Source organism: Nematolebias whitei, chromosome 22 (genome assembly GCF_014905685.2).
Source record: "Nematolebias whitei isolate Nwh7 chromosome 22, NemWhi1, whole genome shotgun sequence".
NCBI classification, from domain to species: Eukaryota; Metazoa; Chordata; class Actinopteri; order Cyprinodontiformes; family Rivulidae; genus Nematolebias; species Nematolebias whitei.
Window position 1 is genome coordinate 28,842,751 of NC_056519.1, and position 21,015 is coordinate 28,863,765.

A 21,015-nucleotide genomic window follows, 5' to 3' on the forward strand; every position below is an offset into this window, starting at 1 on the left:
CTGGTGGCCCGTTACGTGTTCATAAATGGACTGTTGTATTCGTGTAAAGATTGAATATTTCATGTTGGCATGAAAAAAGTGCAGAGTAGCTGTGTTGAAATGCATACCATACCATACCATACCAATTTATTTATATAGCACTTAAAACAGCAACAAGGCCAACCAAAGTGCTGTACAAAAGAACACAAACATGCACAGCAGACAGGAAAACATAAAATAGAAATACAGATACAAATAGCAGCAGAAGCTAACTAAAATGGCCAACAGAGTAGAGAACAGACCGGACCAAAACAAATCACACCGTGTTAAAGGCAAGCGAATAGAAGTGGGTCTTCAAGCGAGACTTAAAGACTGAGAGTGTGGGAGCCTGCCGGACACTCAGTGGCAACTCATTCCACAGTCGTGGACCTGCAACAGAGAAAGCCCTGTCACCCCTGAGCTTACGACGGGTTTCTGGGACTGAGAGAAGCATCTGGTCTGCTGACCTCAGAGAGCGCGGTGGGACATATGGCTGCAGAAGATCAGTGAGATAGGATGGGGCGGAACTGTTCAGTGATTTAAAAACGTACATGAGAATTTTGAAATGGATCCGAAGGTGAATGGGTAGCCAGTGCAGGGAGGCCAAAACTGGCGTGATGTGCTCTCTATAGCCTGTACCAGTTAAAAATCGGGCTGCAGCATTTTGGACCAGTTGTAGACGAGCAATGGAGGACTGACTGATTCCAAACAGAAGTGAATTACAGTAATCAAGCCTAGATGTTATGAAGGCATGGATCACTGTCTCGAGGTTCTTTTTGTTGAGTATAGGCTTCAGCTTAGACAGCCGTCTCAGCTGAAAAAAACAGGATTTTACCATCATGTTTACGTGACTGTTGAGTTTCAAGGACGGGTCCATTATCACCCCCAGATTAGTCACCTTTTGTTTCTCTAGCGGGGCTAGAGAGAAAAGGTCAATGTCATGGTTCATGAGTGAGCCACTGGGATGGAACAGCATGACTTCAGACTTCTTCTCATTGAAGCTTAAGAAGTTTAAAGCCATCCAGTCCCGGATGTCAGCCAGGCAGTCAAGAAGAGGCTGAATAGAGCGTGTGCCTCTGTGCCTCAGGGGGAAGTAAATTTGGCAATCATCGGCATAGAAATGAAAGGGTATGTCGTGTTTGCGGAAGATAGCACCTAGTGGCAGCAGGTATAAAGAAAAGAGAAGGGGACCGAGGATGGACCCCTGCGGTACCCCCCACTGGAGTGCGGTCAATGCCGAACTAAAATCTTTGATATTGACACAGAAGGTTCTGTCAGAGAGGTAGGACCCAAACCATTTAAGGGCTGACCCTGTGATGCCCACCCACTGCTCCAGTCTAGAAATGAGGATATTGTGGTCGATGGTGTCAAAAGCAGATGTAAGGTCCAATAGGACAAGCAGCACAGAATCACCTGCGTCTGTGGATATGAAAATGTCATTAAAAACCTTCAGTAGAGCAGTTTCAGTGCTATGGAGAGATTTGAAGCCAGATTGGAATAACTCAAGGATAGCGTGATCCCCCAAAAACTGTTTCAACTGAGACTCCACAATTTTTTCCAGTAGTTTAGAGGTGAATGGGAGTCTGGAGACAGGCCGGAAGTTGGACATGACTGAGGGGTCAAGGTTAGGTTTTTTCAGGAGGGGCTGGACAGTAGCATGTTTAAGTCTTTGGCACCACACCTGAGGATAAACTGCTATTCAGAACAGTGAGGATAAAAGGACCCAGGGTAGGAAAAACTTCCTTTAGTAGTCTAGGGGGGACCACATCAAAGGGGGAACCAGATGGCTTCATGCTGCACATTACCTGCTCCAGAGAAGACAGAGAGATGGGCTCAAAGTGGTCAAACACAGCCACACACTGAGAAGGGATGGACAGATCATGAGCTGGTGGAGAAATGAGTGCCCGGGTGTTTGCCACTTTTTCTAAAAAGAAATGGAGGAAGTTCTCACACAGCTCATGATCTGTCCATCCCTTCTCAGTGTGTGGCTGTGTTTGACCACTTTTTCTAAAAAGAAATGGAGGAAGTTCTCACACAGCTCAGTTGAGGCTTCCAGAGGTGAAGGCTCACTGAGGTGTAGAACTGAGTTCAGGGTGGAGAAAAGAACTCGGGGGTTGTGGGAATTGGAGACAATTAAATCAGAAAAGAATTTACATTTGGCAGCTTTAACGGTTTTCTGATAGTGACGCCAACTCTCCCTTAACATTTGAAAAGACACCTGGAGCCTGTCCTTCCTCCACTTTCGTTCAGCTTTGCGACACTGCCTCCTAACGGCTCGCGTGATGTCATTCAGCCAAGGCTCTGATTTAAGTTTCGTTTTTCTGGTCTTAAGGGGAGCAACACGGTCCAGAACATTTAAACAGGCAGAGTTGAACTGAGAGGTTAGCTCCTCAGTGGTAAGAGACACCGAGAGCTGTTCGATCCTCTCAGAATTAAAACCTTCATTAAAACGAGCAGCAGTGAAATGGTTAATGGAACGCGTACGTGCAGGAACGCACGTCTTAGCAGTATGACAGGGGGGGGTGAAGTCAAACAATACAGGCATGTGATCTGAAAAAACATTGTCACCGATTTTCAAATTAGAAACAGAGACATCGCGTGTTAAAACGAGGTCCAGCGTGTGACCATGTTCTTGGGTGGGGCCGCTCACCTGCTGAGCTAAGCCAAAAGAGTCCAATAAATCCAGAAAGTCCTTCACTAAGGGCTTCTCCTGACAACACACATGCAAATTAAAGTCACCAATAAGCAAAAAGTGAGTGTATCTCTGTGTGATATCAGCCAAAAAGTCAGAGAATTCATTTATGAAGTCCTTAGAACGAGGTGGGCGGTAGATGAGCGCACACAGGACCGGAGGAGAGTGTCCAAGTTCAAAGGCGCTCAGCTCGAAGCTGGCGCGGGACACCGGGATGGACAACTGTTTACACGCAAAGTTTGCTTTAAAAACTGTTAATAATCCGCCCCCGCGCCGACCTGATGGCCGCGGGGCATTGCAACATACGCAGTCCGGAGGAAGTAATTCCACCAGGGCGCTGGACTCACCATCAGAAATCCAAGATTCTGTGACGAACAGAAAATCCAACTCCTCATCTTTAAAAAAGTCATTGAGGATAAACGTCTTGTTGGAAACAGACCTTGCGTTGATTAAACACATCCTGATATTGTCCGACACAGGCACAGCCGTGGAGGGAGACGCGCGCGCCAGCGGGCGCAGGTTATGAAGAACGGCTCCTCCTGGTCTGCTGGTGCGGCGCACAGGTAAACAACTCCAGGTGTTTCCATGGACTGAGCGCGCGGGCAGCTGGCCAGCAGCCGGGCCCCGGGAGCACCACGGGTCAGAGAGGAGATGATCAGATCCAGAGCGAGTCCTGTTAGAATAATCCACACTTTGCCTCAGTTTCACCAAAATCCCTGCACGCTTCCCACGACATCTGCGACGTTTCCTCCATGGAGAAAGGCCAGGGTCACGCAGAAGGAACGCAGGAATCTCAGATAGGACCGGTGGGGGAGAGTGATGGCCGCTGTTCAAAAACTCCGCGGGAATTTCAGCAAATGTACGGAGCTCCAAAAGTGCCCGACGATCATACTGAAAATATGACTCGGCACAATGCACAAACCATTGTAAAAATAACAAAAATAAAATACAAGCAGAGAGCGAGAGACGGGCAGCCCTACACACCGGCGCCATCTTGGAAGACCTCATGCAGCGTGCTGAAGCTGCGGCGCTTGGAGTAAACGCAGCGTGTTGAGCTGAAACAGAAATGTTAGCAGCTACTGGTGTTTTGAAAGCTGACAATTCATATGTCTTTATGAAAGCTGAAATGGTACATCTGTTGTGTAACATAAGCTGATGAGCTGTGGAATACGTTATTCTGTTTAAACTGTGGTCCAATCGAACAGAGGTTCTGTTGGTTCCGGCTCGGTTCTGAGAAAATTCGAACGAGTTGTTTCAAATAGATGGAGAAACGTTTTAAGGACTGGACGAAGTCTCCACTAAGCTCAGAGTTGATTCGTTACATTTTTTAACAGAAATTGGTGCATTTTGACAGTTTAAAAGACGAAAAGTTGACGGACTTGTTCAGATAAAGCGAGCATGCTAGTTGGAAAAACGGTCCGTGATTGGTTTAAAATGGCTGAGTTGGAACGCTGTGAGTCGCTGAGGAGTGAGTGACGTGCCTACGTCAGTTCCTCTGACCCCGTTGTTGCTCTGTCATTGGTGGATTCAGTCACGTGACCCGGAAATAAGTTCGGTTGCACCGAACCTTCTCTGTGCTTAAAATCTGCTTTTTAAAAGTTGAAAAACGCTTTAAAGTTGATTGTGATACGATGCTCCGTGTCTTTGAAGCATAATTGATAAAGTTTTGCCAAGCTTGAGTTTAAAATCCGTCATTAAATGATGTTTTTGAACAACGCTAGCGATGCTAATTTTAAGCTAACAGCTAACGACCGGATGAGTGACGTGTCACGTCACTTCCTCCATGTCGGAAATGAGCTCGGTTGCAACCGATGCCTTCGCTGTGCTTACAATCACTAAATGAAGCTGCCACAAGTCCCCAAAAAACTCGTGTTCATGCAAAATGTCGTGCTTGTTGAAACAACGCCACGTTTACGCTTTCAAACCGTTCAGAAATGTTGATTTTAACCGAGTTTAGCCGAAGCTAACTTTAAGCTAAGCGGCTAACAACAGGATGTCAACAGAACGTCACAGGAAGTCGTCATAGGCTCCTGCTGGTATAAAGTTAAACACTGCCCCCTCCTGTAGGAACTTGAGATCACAGTTTCACTGTGTTTTAGGTTATTTTTGAGTGAAATTGAACGTATTTTCTTTCTGTAAGGCATTTTTGAGTTAATAAACGTTCCTCAAAGCTGAATAATCACTGTTATCTTGCATTTAAAAAGTAATTAAGGTATTTATGCTGAAAGGCATTTACCAAGAAGCTTTTATTCACTGGTAATTCCTTATAAAAAGGTACAAAATAAAAGTTAGAGACTTTAAAAAAAAAAAAGATACGGTTCAGATATTCACAGAGTTGATAAGTTTACTCATTTGCTGGAAAGATAATGCACGTTTAATTGCTAGATCATTAAATAAGAGTAAATATATCAGGAAAAAGAGACTTTTCTGATTTTATTTACCACCTAAACAATTACATCTCCTATTTAAAATTTTAAATAGCAGATATTGGCAGGAAAACAGGAGTATAACAGTTTTTCTGAATAAGACTGATTATTCCTCATCATCAATTTTCTTTTCTCTTTTCACCCACCTGGGTTGATGAGTAACTGTTTAAAATAGCGAATTTCTGGAAGTAAACGGTTTAAAAAACGTTTTAAACTGATGATTGCTGTGAGACTAAAAAGAAAAATTGCAGGTTTATAAAAATTCAGTGCTTTGGAGTAAAAAACACTGAAAGGCTTGGTTATCTAGTATCTGTTAAGATATAAGCACATAAAAAGTAACACTGCATAGAAGCATTTACTTAAATATTCATGAATTGGGGTAAAACCTGGACAGGTGCCCACATTTGAATAAGTTGACTTATAACAGTACTTTTGTGTAAACCCAAAGCTTAAAATAGTGTGAAAACTCAATGACATTTGAATACATATATTTACCTGTAAAATATCTGAAGCTGGCAATTGTTTTATCCAGAAAAAGTGCTGAACGGTGAATAACCATGACAGGTGTCAGGGAAAAAGATTTTGATCCTTATGAGATGAAGGACTGTTTAGAAGATGCGTTAGCGCTGCTGACAGCGTCCTTACATCCATATGGCAAACAGGTGGACAGCATGAACCCAAAAGAGTTATTGGACAATCTGATGGAGGTTGCAGAGAGTGTGACCTCTACAGAAATTACAATGTCAAGTTATGAAAAGCTGGCTAGAATTGCAATTTTGCTGAAAGAATCATTCTATGCAGTTGTTAAGAAAGCTGATTACCTTGCTACATACTGGTGGCCCATACGGGCCACCAGTATGTAGATGAACATATCCTGAGATATTTCACCTGATTAAAACGGATTCTTTCATTTTTCTGGACTGAATATAAACGTGCATTGAATTTAATAAAATGTAACGTGAGACGTTATTTATCTTTGACCCATCAAAATGAATGTGGTCATTTATTTACAGAATCAAAGTTTAACATCAAACATTTACATTAATTTGGCAAAATATGAAAATAACAACATAATTAATCAGCAAGCTGTACAATTATGATCAAGTATCCACACGGCGGTGGATGAGCACTTTACACAGACATTTCTAAAATATCTGGAATGATTTCTACTTGATAGAAGAATTTAAAGATGGAAAATGAAGTTTAAAGGGAGTAAAAGATGGTGTGTGAGGGAGAGTGTTGACCAGAAACGACACTCTCCATTCGAACCCAGCTTTCCTCGGTACGCTCGGTAGTGAACTTGACTCGTTACCTCTCTGAAGATGAATCAGCGGATACGGAGTTCCAGTTAACGCTACCTGTCCAGCGTCTCCATAGGATGGCTGTGACTCGTCCGAAGTAGTGACGATATTCCGTCTGACACAAGTTCACCTCAGCCAGTGGACCTCACATGAGTGGGGTTCGTCCGAGTTCCACTCAGAGGTGGAAGATGTTATAATCCCAATCTCGGAAGAGCCTTATCATGGCTGGACTTCTGTTCTCCCAACCGACTGGAGCTGCAAACTCTCCAGCCCGACTCCAACGGCAACTCACAGAACTTGCCACTTCACAGAACTCTATCAAATCTGAGAGAACTAGGAAGTACCGACATTTTAAAGGGCTCTATTTCCGGTTCATTTGGGAGTTTTCTTATTGGTCGATGTCGACCAGACAGGGGTGTGTTTTGTGACGTAAAAGGTTACTAGAAGTCAGAAAACAGCAAGAATGTTATGGAACAGATTGAAACTGTTTTTCAGACAGGCGAGAGAAATGTTTGGGCGAGTTTGGAGAAACAGGTGCCAACTTCTCTGTTTACGTCTGAGAGGATTTAAAAACAAGACAGTTGTTCCAACACTTGTCTGCTTCGACTCTGACCTTGGAGAAAACGTACACTGCTCATTCAAAGACAGGAAATCAGAAAATGCATAATTACTCTGTAACAGGCCTTAACATGAATTCTAACTTTGCATGAGGATTAAAAAATCATTGTTACTGTTTTCACAGTTAATAAAAATTGATTAGTTCACTGTAACATCTAAAATGTTTGAACTAAAACACTTTGATTATCAAACATTTGTAAAACAGTAATGATAATAGAAAAGAGAGTGTTCTTTCACTTGAATTTTCAAGAAAGAAAGTCTCAGGATGGGTGAACCTGTATTTTTGGATTCAAATCAATGAAATGACAGTTTCTGTCCCACAAGGTTCTTAAGGTCAAGGGTTTTGACCTTAGGCTTGGTTCACTACACAAACGTAAACTTACCAGCTAAAATCTCACACACAGCTCCGTCCTCGGGGGGTTCTTTGATAGGAGTCCGGTCGTGGAGATAATGAATCAGGCCGTTCATGCTCTCTAACACTCACAGGCACTTTAACACTTTAATGCTGAGAGGAGGAAGAGGGGGGGAGGCTGCTGTCCTCCTCTCTCCTCGCAGAAAAACACGGAGCAACTTTCTGCTCATAAATTGAAGCCGTTCGACAACATGCACTGCACACGTGAACCCCATCTGTGGGCGTCACCAGCACATAGACATACATTATACATAGATTAGGTACGGCAGCTCTATGCAGCTCTGGGTGTAAACACGTACTGTTTGTCATATGTCTGTGTTTTACCTGCCTGCGTGCTGAAACCATGTGACACGTTACAGCCAATACTGAAACTTGACACCAAAAAAAGAGTGACGTTTCAATCCATACACCGACCGGTGCAGTTCGGTCGGTGCTACAAAATAACCTTGGTTCGGTACTCAGCCCTAGTGGAGACTGCCATTTTAAGAAACTCCCACCAAGCTGTCAGAGAGGAGCTGATATTGATGCTTTTAAAGTATTCCTGTCATTTTATGTTTGAGCTAATGAATGGAAGGTTCGAGAGAGGGAGCTTGTCTGTTTCCCTCAGTACAAAATTCACCGCCGCCTAGTGCTGCACAATGTGGTCTCAAGGTCCTACGGCAATTCCTGTGTTGCCCATCGGAGAGCAGAAGTTGGTCAGAAAGTAAGTTTGTTCAAACGGCAAATGTAAAATAAAACCGCTCAACATGGAAGATCTACAGCAGGGGTGCCCAAACTTTTTCAGCATGCGAGCTACTTTAGAAATAACCAAGTCAACGTGATCTACCTACTATAAGGCTCCGTTTACACAAGAACAACCTCTGGAAATGTTAGTGTTTTTTCAATGATTTTTGGGAGTAATAAACAAAAAATGAACATGTTTACATGAGAATTGCTGTGGTTTCTATGTCATTCTGTTTACATGAGAATTGCTGTGGTTTCTATGTCATTCGGGTTGCCAGATACGAAATTATAAACTTTAGTACTGTGGCTTTAAAATGATAGTATTTTGACCTAAACTGTCATATTCATTCATTCAACCTTTATTTTGACAGGTAAATCCCATTGAGCCTCGAGGACTCATTTACAAGAGAGACCTGATTTCAACAAAGAATGATGACAACAATGGACAACAGCAACAACAATAAACAGTTATAAAAAGTCATACAATTTTTTTTTAACAAATAGGATGGCTAAAAAAAAAGAAAAGTAATAAAAAACAGCTAGATTCTAAGGCGAATGTAGAAAACTAAAAACAGGAACATGTCTGCATTGGTCCCTGCCAGGAGTCAACAGATTCTTAAAGCTACTTAGAGAGGCCAAAGTCGAGAGCTTCAAATCTTTTTGTAAGATATTCCAGGAAACAGGAGCGGAGTAGGGGAAGGCCCTTTTGCCTAGTTCAGTCCTCACTGAGGGAACACTGCAGGTAATAATGTCCTGAGAGCGCACGCTGTAGCTGCACTCACGCAGAGACATGTAGGAGATGTATGAAGGCAGCAGACCAAGAAGTGATTTAAAGATGAAAATGTACCAGTGAGAGAGTCTGCGTGAAGTTAATGATGTCCAGTTAACCAGTGAATACTGGGTGCAGTGGTGGGTACGATAAACACTAACAGTTATGAATCTTAGTGCACCATGATAGACAGCATCCGACATCTGCAGGGTTCTTGTGAGAGCGTTCATGTAAATAATGTCACCGTAATCAATGGAGGGAAGGAAAGTCACAGATACAAGGCGTTTCCTAGCGTTCAGAGTTAGACAGGATCTGTTTCTGAAAAAGAAACCCAGTTTAACTTTCAGTTTCTTTACCAAGTTTTCCACATGGAGCTTAAAAGAGAGATGCGAGTCGACCAAGATACCCAAATATTTATAGGAATCAACAAACTCAATGGGGACACCATTTGAGGATAAAATCGGAGAAAGAACTGCTGGGACCAACTTCCTATTTGAAAAAAGCATCCCTTTGGTTTTGTCAGCATTTAGGACAAGTTAGAGGCGGAACAAATCTGTCTGGATGTAGTTGAATGCAGATTTCAAAAGCTGGAAAGCCTTAGCAACAGTTTTAGCTCGACAATAAACAACTGTGTCATCAGCGTAGAAATGTATGGATGCATTAGGGATGTTTTTACCTACATTATGTATGTAGATTGTAACGAGGGTGGGCCTAAGACTGAGCCTTGTGGTACACCATTGCTGACTGTTAAATAACTGGAAGAAGTACCATTATGTTGAACACATTGCCTCCGGTCCGAAAGATAGTTAGAGAACCAACCAATGGTGTGTTCTGAGAAACCAATTTCTGAGAGTTTATGACACAAGATGTTATGATCCACAGTGTCAAAAGCTTTAGACAGGTCTAAGAAAAGTGCAACACAATAATCCTTAGCATCCAGTGCTTCAACAACGTCATTAAGAACCTTCAGTGAAGCACTGGTTGTGCTGTGTTGTTTCCTGAAACCAGATTGATGTGGAGGTAAGATGTTAAATGAGTCCAGGTAATTTTTGATTTGAGAGTTTATCAGTTTTTCTAGAACCTTGGCTAAAATGCAGAGTTTAGAGATTGGTCAATAGTTGTTCAGTGAGGTGGGGTCACCTCCCTTCAGCAAAGGTAGAACAAAGGCTGTTTTCCAAGTGTCTGGGATGGAGTTTTGTCTTATGGAGAGATTGAAGATGTGGGTCACAGGGACTGTGATGATATGAGCAGCCAGCTTTAAGAAATAAGGTGGAAGTTCATCTGGACCTGCAGATTTTTTAGGGTCAAGATCTTTTAACAGTTTATTGACCTCATTGACTGCGAATGGAGAAAAAGAGAAGGTGTGATTAACTGAGACTTGTAGGAGGGATTTGATTTGTAAAAGTTTGGTTATTACGTGAAGTGGCTGATTTTCCATTAGTAACTGTGTCAAATAAAGAACTAGAAGCAACAAAATGTTTGTTGAAACAGTTCAGGATCTCGTGCTTATTTGACACAGGAACAGCGTTAACGAGAAGTTGTGCTGGGAGGTCAGATGATTGAGGGTACCTGAGAGAGATTTGATGGTTTTCCAGAATCTGTTAGGGTCATTTAGATTTTTGGAGGTCTGAGATAAGAAATAGTTGCGTTTTGCTGCTTTCACAACAGTTGTACATTTATTCCTCATCTGTCGAAAACTCAACCAATAAGTGTCAGAGTCAGATTTTCTCGCTGTGGCCCAAAGATGATCTCCCCTGTGCATGAGGTCAGCTAGCTCTGGAGTAAACCAGGGGCTGTCTCGTCCCTTTATTCTGAACTGACGAAAAAACACAGTTTAAAGTTGTATTCTTTTATTTTGGTAACTTCCTTGAGCAGAAATATGCCAACTGAAATTAACTTGACAAAACAGAAAATTGACATGCGAAACAAATTAGAGCCAACGTCAACACAGAGAAGATATCACGAAAAAAGTTAAAAAGCAACTCAAGTTTAGCTTCAGTCGATAGGGCAACAAGGTTTGTAACTGTGTTTAAAGTAAATTGAGTAACTTGAAATATTGTGTTAATGGAAAGAAATGTACTAATGTAATGATCTATACAGAACAATAGACGGTAAAATATCTAATTATTGAATTTGTTTTTGTCTAGCTCTTACGTTGGTTGAAGACACGGACAGCTTCAATAAATCATTTAACCATCAGTTCTGGGCTTGCCTTCTTGATATTGACTGGATGCTACATAACATAATGTAACTTTTCATTCACAGATGTTTTATTTTTAATTTTTTGTATTTTTTGTCTCTGTGTTTAGCGGCCATCTACTTGAAGAACATGGTGGGTCAGTATTGGCAAGACAGGGAGCCATCTGTTGGTGAGATTGTCTTTCCCTTCAACATTCATGAGAATGACCGGCAGCAGATCAGAGATCACATAGTGGAAGCCATCATCCGTTGTCCAGAATCTATACGGTACACACATTCACTTGTACAGATACCGGTATTATGACATTTATGTTGACTTTTATATCAACCTGAAATTTTATCCTGAAAATGACCGTTTTCCATTGCACATGTTAGCACACACGTGAAACTGGGCTGCCATCTAAGGCGCCCGGGGAGCAGTTGGTAGGTTAAGGGGTAGAGAGGCAGGACAGCTGACTTGGGACCCAAAAGTCCCAGGTTCAATCCCCAGCCATTCCCACATGTCATGGTGTCTCTGAGCAAGATGCCTAATCCTAAATTACTCCCTGGGCGCTTGCATAGTTGCCTACTGCTCCACCTGGGTGTATCCCTTCATCACTTGCTCTTGCTGAGGTCGGACACTTTTCCCCTCCTCTCCCTCTTCGCAATGCTTTGCTGCTCTGTCTTGTCTGTGAAACTGCTTCTGAGCCTCTCTTGCATATATTTCGAACTATAATTATGGACTTGACTTGATCAGTTGGTCCCTCAATGCAATTGATAACATTTCTTCGAAGAGAAGACAGGCTTTAGGCAAACCGATTTGCCCTGTTGGCACGCACGCAGCTGGATATCTCATCGACTTGAAGATGATGATGTGTCTATCTCTGCTGCCATTTGTGGATTTTAAGGACGCATATTTAATTGGATTCACAATAACTGGTTCCTGCTTTTTGGATTCGGCTGGTTGCTGGTTTTATCTACAATCAAGGAAGTCATTGGCAGCAAATTTGGACCCGGTCACGCTGCTTGCCTTATGATGGCTTGGTTCGTGCCTCGAGTACCCAGACTCAAATGCTTTGGGCAGAATGGATCAAATCTCGGGGATTTTACTCGGGCACGTTCCATCGGTGTGGCCATGTAATTTGGACATTTCGGAACCGTTTGGACCAACACAGACTCAAGGTAGATGCCATTAAGTTCTGCCTGCCCTCAAAACAACTGTTTTTATCAGAATTTGGCTTCCCTGGCTGGCCTTGAAGGCCATCTTATCTGAATTTGCCTGGAGAACATGTAATCTGACGCTCATCTCCCCCCCCCCCCCCTCCTTTCCAACTGATCAACAAGAGGAAACCAGCTGAATAAACATTGTGTCATCATTTCAGGACTCTTGGATTCCCACAGGCATTGTCCTTGGCCATTCCCCGACATCCCTCGAGAATGTTTACAGGTCGCACCGAAGGAAACTGGCCGATTATTCCATCCTTATCAGAACTCTTACAGTACCCTCAAGAGCGTCCATGGACATTGTTCACCACTCTCATTGTCTTCTCCCTTTGTGGAATGTCTACGTCACTATGTGCTTGTTTGTGCAAGGTGTTTTTTAATATTAGAGTTTTTCTTCTCAGCCAATAAGAAAGAGTCTGATCGGATTTTTTTTGCCTCCAATTCCTACATGTGTCCTGTTCCACATTTTTGTCTGTCTAAACAGATCTCACTTGTAAATGAGTCTTCGAGGTTCAGTGTGATTTAGCTGTCTAAATAAATCTTCAATGAAAATCAATATAGTCTCATTTTATATCATGAATTAAGTCTCATTTTATATTGTGAATTAAATTATATTGATTTTTAAAAAGTATCATATATCTCCCAGCCTTAATTCTGATTATTAAAGGGTGAATATATTAATTACGTTGTTATTGGTCAATAAACTGACCAGCTGGTGCCCCACTTTTAACGAGTGCAAAATAAACACTGTACACTCGGGTGAATGGGGGGGGGGGGGGGGCTGTCCACTGACCACTACCTGGTAGTGAGTTGGCTTTGATGGTGGGGAAGGATGCCGGTCAGACCTGTGTCAATAGAACACATGCATATACACACACACGAAGACACATGCACTCACACACTGCATAAACACACACATGCACGCACACACTCACACACTCATACAACAAACATGCACATATACGTACGCACTCAAACATACACATACGCAAGTAGGAAGAATGTGGGGAGAAGAACAAGTGAAGGAATGGAGCATATTTCCCTCAGCTGAAACTGTTATATTTTAAAGTAGAAATATGATTTGTTTATTATAACCAAAAACAAGTAAATAATCAATTGATACTATAATCTTTGTGCTTTTTAAATGTATTCTGTTTTAAGTTTGTTCATATTAAGAAGGAAAGAAACTGTGTTCTCAGGAAATGTTTTTAGAAGCATTATGTGAGTAAAGAGTTATACAAGCAGAAAGTATTTCACAATGACGGACCTTAAAAACAGCTCCAAGCAAAAAACAACTCCTAATAAGGAAAGACAAGAGAGAAAAACAACTCAGAGTGACTCAGGCATGTCCGGACATAACCGGATGAAATGAGCTACACCAGATTTTAATATGTATAAGGAGTGATGTGGCAATTCCCATAGACATGCATGGAACCCTGAGCCAGGTTCAGCTCAAAGAAGGTTGGATTAATGCAGGTGGCATGATCTTTTGGAAGTGTCAGTCAAAACCTCACCCTATAAATACAGATGATTCTGTGAAACTGGGGCTGTTGGACCATCGGATTGTGTGGATTACAGGACAAGTTTTTGGATGGTTCCAGCTGAAGGAGAACTGGGGCAAATGGAATAGGCTTTGTTCCATTAAACAAAGCCTATTCCTCAGCCCGGATTATATGCTTGAACCCTTTTCTTCAAATTCAGACCAGCTGCAGGACCAGAAACGGCCTGCATTCAAATGTGAATGGGGAAATTTGCTTTTTGCTGAGCTGGAATTTTGAGGAATTCCACCAAAAAAGCGATGGTAAGGAGACGTTTCGCCAATATTGTCCTTAATAAAAAAAAAATTCAAATTAGAGCGGTAGCCTACAAATTGGCAGGCAGAAAGATCAATTACATTTTGAATTTGATTGCTTGGAATTGTGAAAGATTTGTCATTGTGGTGAGAGATAACATATTGGGGCTGGTAGAGAGTGTGGGTAAATTGTAGAGGTTTTGGAGCGCTTGAGTGAGTCAGGACGACCGAAGAACTCACAGAGCGCAGCCTGCCAGAAGGAAAATATCTGGGGCTGAACAGAGCAAACCTACAGTCATCCTCCAGCTTCCCCCCCAGGAATAGAGAACTGCTTTGTCCAGGAAGGATCAACATCTGAAATATAACTAAACTCTGAGTATTAATCGTTATGTATCCTCTTTGTGATCAAATGTAATCATTGTTGGACTGTGCACACCGCTGTTTCCCCTGCAAAATCATTGATTAACGCAAAGCAAAACGTAAAATTCTGGATTCTTATTTCAACACCCCTTTGTTCATGGAAGTGGAAGACTTGGTTCAGAAAAACAACAGAAGCACGGGAGGTTTTAAAAGGTTTAGTAGCTTTGATTATAAAACAACATCCTAGAATCCTATACTTGGATTCTAAACAAAGCTAAATTGGATAACAATTGCAACGTTAAATTAGGAGATGAGCTACCGTTAACTTGCGCTTCCTCGTCTGCCAAACATCCCCACTGCTGCTGCTAGGTCGGGCGAGGCACGAGGTGAGATTTTGGGTGTGGTGCAAGGATCGTAGGTAGTTAACAGTCTGGGTGAATCATCTCAACACATCCTTAGACTAAAACTGTCCTAGGAAACAGCTGCGGGTAACTTCACTTCACCACTTGCTCAAGCCGAGATCGGATACTTCCTCCCCCTCCCTCTCCGCTTTGCATTGGCAGCAAATTTGGACCCGATCACGCTGCTTGCCTTTATGATGGTTTGGTTTCATGTCTCGAGTACCCGGACTCAAATGCTTTGGGCTGAATGGATCAGATCTGGATTTTTACTCAGACATGTTCCATCGGTGTGGCCATGTTAATTTGGACATTTCGGAACCGAGTGGACCAAACACAGACTCAAGGTTGATGTCATTAAGTTCTGCCTGTCTCCAAAACAACTGTGTGTTTATCTAAATTTTGGTTGCCTTGGTGTCCTTGAAGGCCACCTTATCTGAATTTCGCCTGGAGAAAATGTGATCTGACGCTCACCACCCCCTCCCTGAGGAATTTCCAACTGATAACCAGATGAAACCCCGATGAAAAAACTTTCTACCATCATTTCAGGACTCTGGATTTTCAGAGGTTATTCTTGGCCATTCCTCGACATACCTCGAGAATGTTTATGGATCTCACCGGAGGACATTGACTGATTACAGTGACCTTGAGAGCATCTGTAGACGTTGTTGACCGGTCTCGTCTCTTCCTTCTTCCTGCTCTGCAGAATGTTTACATAAATATGTGCTTGTTTGTGCGAGGTGTTTTTTCAATATTAGGGGTTTTTCTCAGCCAAGAAAAAAGTCTGATAAGAATTTTTTTCGCCTCCAACTCCTACATGTGTCTAGTTAACCACAGGTTTCACTTGTAAATGAGTCTTCGAGGCTCAATGTGATTTATTTGTCTAAATTAAGGTTAAATGAAAAGGATCCTAGGTAGTTAACAGTCTGGGTGAATCATCTCAACACATCCTTAGACTAAAACTGTCGTAGGAAACAGCTGCGGGTAACACCTGAGCCATAGGATTAGTTTTGAGACCCGTTGGAGGAGTAGGCTGCAGTGAGGGCGTGGCACGTGTCCTGTGTCTACCTTGCTCGGGTAAGCGAAACATGGTGGCAGCGGTGGGATACGTTTTTTTTAGAGTAAAGGCCCCCCAAAGAGAAGGCGCGCATCAGAGGACTAATCAAGCGCCGAAAAAAGAACACAGCCCCTAGAGTTGAGGGAGTGTGAGTGGCTGGACCAGGCCACCGGCCAAGTACCCCTTAGTAAACCACTAGGCAATGGGTGGGGTAGAAGGGCTTACGAAAGATTACTGACCATAATCCACGTAGTAAGTTAAGCAGCTAGTCTGTTCCCATCTGAAGTACAAGGAAAAGGGCCAGGCGGCTCTGCGGAACAGACACTCGACATGACAAAAACAGAAAAATGGGCGAAGCTGGAGAAGAAATGGAACTAGAGGACCAGTCCGAGTCAAACGATCCGACAGCAACAACACCCGAGTCAGAGAAAGAAATAATTGGAGTCAGGGTAGGAATCCTCCCATATGGAAAAGGCTATGGAACCTGGCACCAACAGGTACAGCTCCAATTCAAAGACGGTAATCTGGAGAAAGATGAAGAAGTTCTGCAACAAAACCTGAGCGGGTGCATCGAAGAAAAGGGTGTGTATTATTGCGACAAGGCAACAGATGGGCTTCAACAGATAGTAATGCAAGACCCAGCTAAAATAAAAACCAAAGCAGAAATCAAAAAGTGGCTGCAGTGGTGGGTGCAGATAGTAGAAACACCAGTAAATGCGCTACTGGCGGTGGTGATCAGTCCCTCCATTGAGTATGACCCCCTAATAAAGATGGTAGCTAAGGCATCAGGATTGGGATGGCTCGTAGTTAACCACGATGCAAAAGCAGTCCCTAAGTTCAAGGAGTATACAGATGAGTTAATGAGATTAGCTATGTATGAAAAGAAAAGACAACAGAGTCCAGAAGTAGGAAAAGAACGGGCATCACGAACGGGCTCTCCAGGAGACACAGAGGATGAGTCCGAATCGGAGCAGGAACAGGAAGCAGAGGACACACACAAAAGTGAAATAGTCAAATCAATTAAGGCAGAAAAGGAGGATCTGAGTGTTGTCAAACCTGAAAAAGGAGCATACAACCCAGCCTCTCATACAACCCCCCATTTGGGAACTTCCCATTGGGAAGCTTCCCCCTGGGCCATAGCCTGTATAGCATCAGTAAAAATAATGACCCAGATCTGGACTTAGATGGTGAGCACCTTAATCCGATAGCCAAAGTCGAGAAAAGTGTCAATGACTGGTATTTTGAAGATGAGACAGAAAAAGAAAAGGTTGATCAGTGTCTAGATGCCATTGCCCAAAGTCTAGCAGTAAAACTGAGCCAGCATTGGATAAGCAGGGAAGAGTTGAACATGGGACCCCTAGGAAAAACAAAGCCGCAACAAAAGTTAGAGCCAGGTGATAATCAAAGAGATAAGAACGAGGACCCGGGAGAGGGTTCCTCAGGAATACCCAAGGAAACCCCCAGAAAAAAGGAATCTAAAGAGAAACATCGGGAACTAAAGCTTGAAACCAAGTCCAACCAAAAAGATGAAAGGGAGCCCAAAGCGAGGCTGAAAGAGAAAATTAGGCAGTCACCAAAAGGCGTGCCCAAATTCCCTCTGACTGAAACCCTTAAACCTTTACCCGAGGAAATACAAATTGTACCATTCCAAAACGGGACCCGGGTGTGTAGGCTGAAGGGAAGCCCTTGGATGTAGAAGCCAATGGGTTGTTGGTGTTCACAGATCACAAATATAAAATCCATATCTCAACTTTCAGAAAAACTTTGAAGAAACTAGCGGGGAGTGAGTATCAAGTAGAGGTAAATCTATTAAGACAGTGGGGGAAAGACTCTAAGCCAAAAGTGAGCCTAACTAGCGGTGTTGACCTTCCACATTATGCCATAATACATGTCCCAATTATAAGCTACAAGGAAGCGACTTGCAATGAAGGATATATGAGGGAAATGTTAGGAGCCCTCGAAAAAGCAGTGACCCGAGCCATAACTCAGGGTTTTAGGCAAGTAGTGATGAGTATAGACGGGTTGCGGTCCCACAACCTACAGTGGGAAATAGCTGAGGGTGTGGCAGTTCATTCGGCTATGTGGTTAGCAAAAGAGATGCCTGCTGCAGCAGCGTTGAAGGAGTTGATCATTGTAACTCCCACTCATCTAGATGAAGATCGAAAAGCAAGGGTCGTAGCCTCCCTGACAAAACTGGAGGAAAAACCGATCGAGGAACCCCTAAAGCTAGGGAAAGAGGACATAGAGAAACCATCAACATCACAGGGGGTAAAGAAAAGCAAGGACCCTTTAAGGATTAATCCCCAAGAACCGAAAACGCCTCTGACCTCACCCTCAGAGAAAGACTTGAAAAGTTCAGCCACAAGACGATGGAGAAGTGGCGCGGAATCACAAGTGGGACAATTAGGGTGTAAGACACTTGCAAAAATACAACCATTAAATGGAGAGAGTGAGGAGAGCGATGAAGAGAGCTCACAGGTGGAACCAATTACAGAACTGAGCAGGAAAGCACCGATGATGAAGGTAGTGCCAGCTTATGATCAATAGCAGGCCAATACGATGGTCCAATCAAACCATTGAGAATAGGGCAAAGGAAAGGACAGAAGAAGGGGGTAGAGATACTGGATGTACACAGAGTATCAGAAAGATTGGCCAGAGTCTTGAGTTGGGGTCCAGTGCAGGCGAGCGATGGGCGCCAAACCTACATCCCTGAAGCTGGCCAAAATCATTATGATATTCCACCAGTGTGGGCAGACAGATCAGAAGAGACAGTGGAACTGACTGTTAAAGCTACTTTGGGAGAGTGGGCCAACATTTTAATGATGCCCTCATACCCTACATTAGCAGCCCACAAACCCTTAACCAGTAAGTTCAGAACAGCTTACTTGGAAATAGTACACAATGTGATGCTAAGAAGAATAAAAAAGACTGCCTATAGATACGCTCAAGAAACAGAAAATAAATTGCTAGATGAGATATCGGCTGACGAAGAGGATATGTTAAAGCCTTGAGAAGTGTAACAAAAGGGAGAAGGGGAGAACTCACTTTTGCTAAGATGCCCCATGAGACCACTGTTGCCCAAATAGATCAGGCAGTGAAGTCTTATGATCTAGAACAGCAGTTCTGGGAAGAGAAAAAGAAAAATGAAATAAGGCAAAGCCCAAAACAACCGAAGGCAGCACAGAAGACCCCTCAGCAGCCACAATACAGAGAGCAAACCCCGAGGCCGCCAGAATCACAGTATAGAAACCAACAACCAAGGAAATTTCAAGCCCCAGCTGCAAATCCATATCCCTAAAAGTGGGGCAAATATATACCTCCAGAGGAATATGCAAAGCTCACCCCAGAAGAAAAGAAGGCCCTCCATGAATCCTGCGCGGAAGGGAGTGGGGGGCCAGCTAAATAATGGCCGAGAGGTCGCGGGTCACCCTGGAGAATGCCTATTGGGATGGGGATGAAATCTACACTAAACTAGGTGGAGAACCTTACCTGATAGACTCTGGGACAGAGGTGTCTATGACCCGCAGAAACCTAAAAACAATAGGACACCTCACGGTTCAATTGGCTAATGGAACCATAGAAAAATGCCTTTTGGCTTATGGCAAGGAATTATATGGATAAAAGGACCCTAGAACCTCATGACAATAACAGACTTAAAAGAATTAGGAAAGCCAAAATGGGACCGAAGAGCCCTGAATAGACTACTGGATAAGCTCAAATCCAGGTTAGTAAAAATAGGGCCAACTCATGAAAAGATTGAAATGGGAGAATGGTATAAACCTGTAAATATCCCCGAAGTAATAGAGCAAAAATTAAATGAGAGCGACTTCTCCCCGAATGGGAAAGAGAAGTTAAAACAGATCATCGTGTCGGCCTCAGCGGCCAAATTTAAATATGACTGCAGGGATTTGGGTCAAAAATTTGTACACTTAATCGAAGGATTAGTGCATCCACCTGTGCGACAATATCCCCTAAGTCCACGGGCAGTTGAAGAAATGAACAAGATTGTAAGGGAATTAAGTGCTTTAGGGATTATTAGAGAAGAAGCTAATCCTATTACTAACAGCCCCATCCAGACACAAAAGAAACCTGAGTCTGCCAGAGGAGGATGGCGACCAGTAATCAATTTTAAGGCACTTAACAGATGAACAGTGGCCAATCGAGCTAGCCTAATCAGACAACAAGGTACTCTGAAAACCCTACAAGTGAAAAAGTACAAATCCTGCATTGACTTGGCAAACTGATTCTTCTCATTCAGACTGGCTAAACAGTCACAAGGGAAAACAGCTTTTACCCATCAAGGGAGAAGCTACGTCTGGCAGCGATTACCACAGGGATACAAAACTCTCCAAATGTGTTCCAGTCAGCCGTAATGGATGTGCTTAAAGACTTAGGTGCCACAGTTTACATCGATGATGTGTTTATCGCAGATGACACAGAAGAAGAACATCTAGAAAGATTAGCAAAGGTAGTGCAGCGAGTCACAGAAGCAGGGCAGAAGCTGAACCTGAAAAAATGTCAGTTTGGGCAGTTTTGGGTAAACTATCTAGGGTTTCAAGTGACAGCCGATCTGGGACTCTCAGAGGGCTACAGAGAGAAACTTGAGCAGATCCAGCCCCTCGAATCCGAAAACGAGCTGCAAAAGGTCTTAGGCCTGTGCAACTATGTGAGAGATTATGTCCCTAACTATCAAAAGTATGCCAAACCCTTGTATGCTTGCCTAAAGAAAAGAGAAGGAGAAAACGAACAGAAAAACAAAAAAGCCTGGATTTGGACCGCTGAAAACCAAAATGACTTGGAAGAATTCAGAACAAAAAAGCCTGATGACAAAACTCGTAGCTGAAGTTAACTGTGAGGGGAACTATGCCATGATAGCAGTCAAAAATGAAAATGGAGGTTTAGTTACTCTCTGGAGTTGCACGTTAACCTCAGTCGAGAAAAAGTTTCCTCAGGAAGAAAAAAGTTAGCAGTGCTTACTAGATACTGGGAAACACTGAAAGATCTAGCTCAAGGACAGCCTATTAAAGTAATAACACAGAGCCAAGTG

The 21,015-nt window shown here is 43.0% G+C and overlaps 1 protein-coding gene across 1 annotated transcript in view; it reads left to right on the plus strand.

Moving 5' to 3' along the window:
- ipo8 (importin 8) overlaps window positions 1-21,015 on the plus strand; it is a gene marked incomplete in the record, with an annotated part of 477,409 nt that overhangs the window by 74,325 nt on the left and 382,069 nt on the right. The window contains 1 exon segment of the mRNA XM_037695763.1: window positions 11,269-11,425. Coding sequence (XP_037551691.1) covers window positions 11,269-11,425 — 157 coding nt within the window.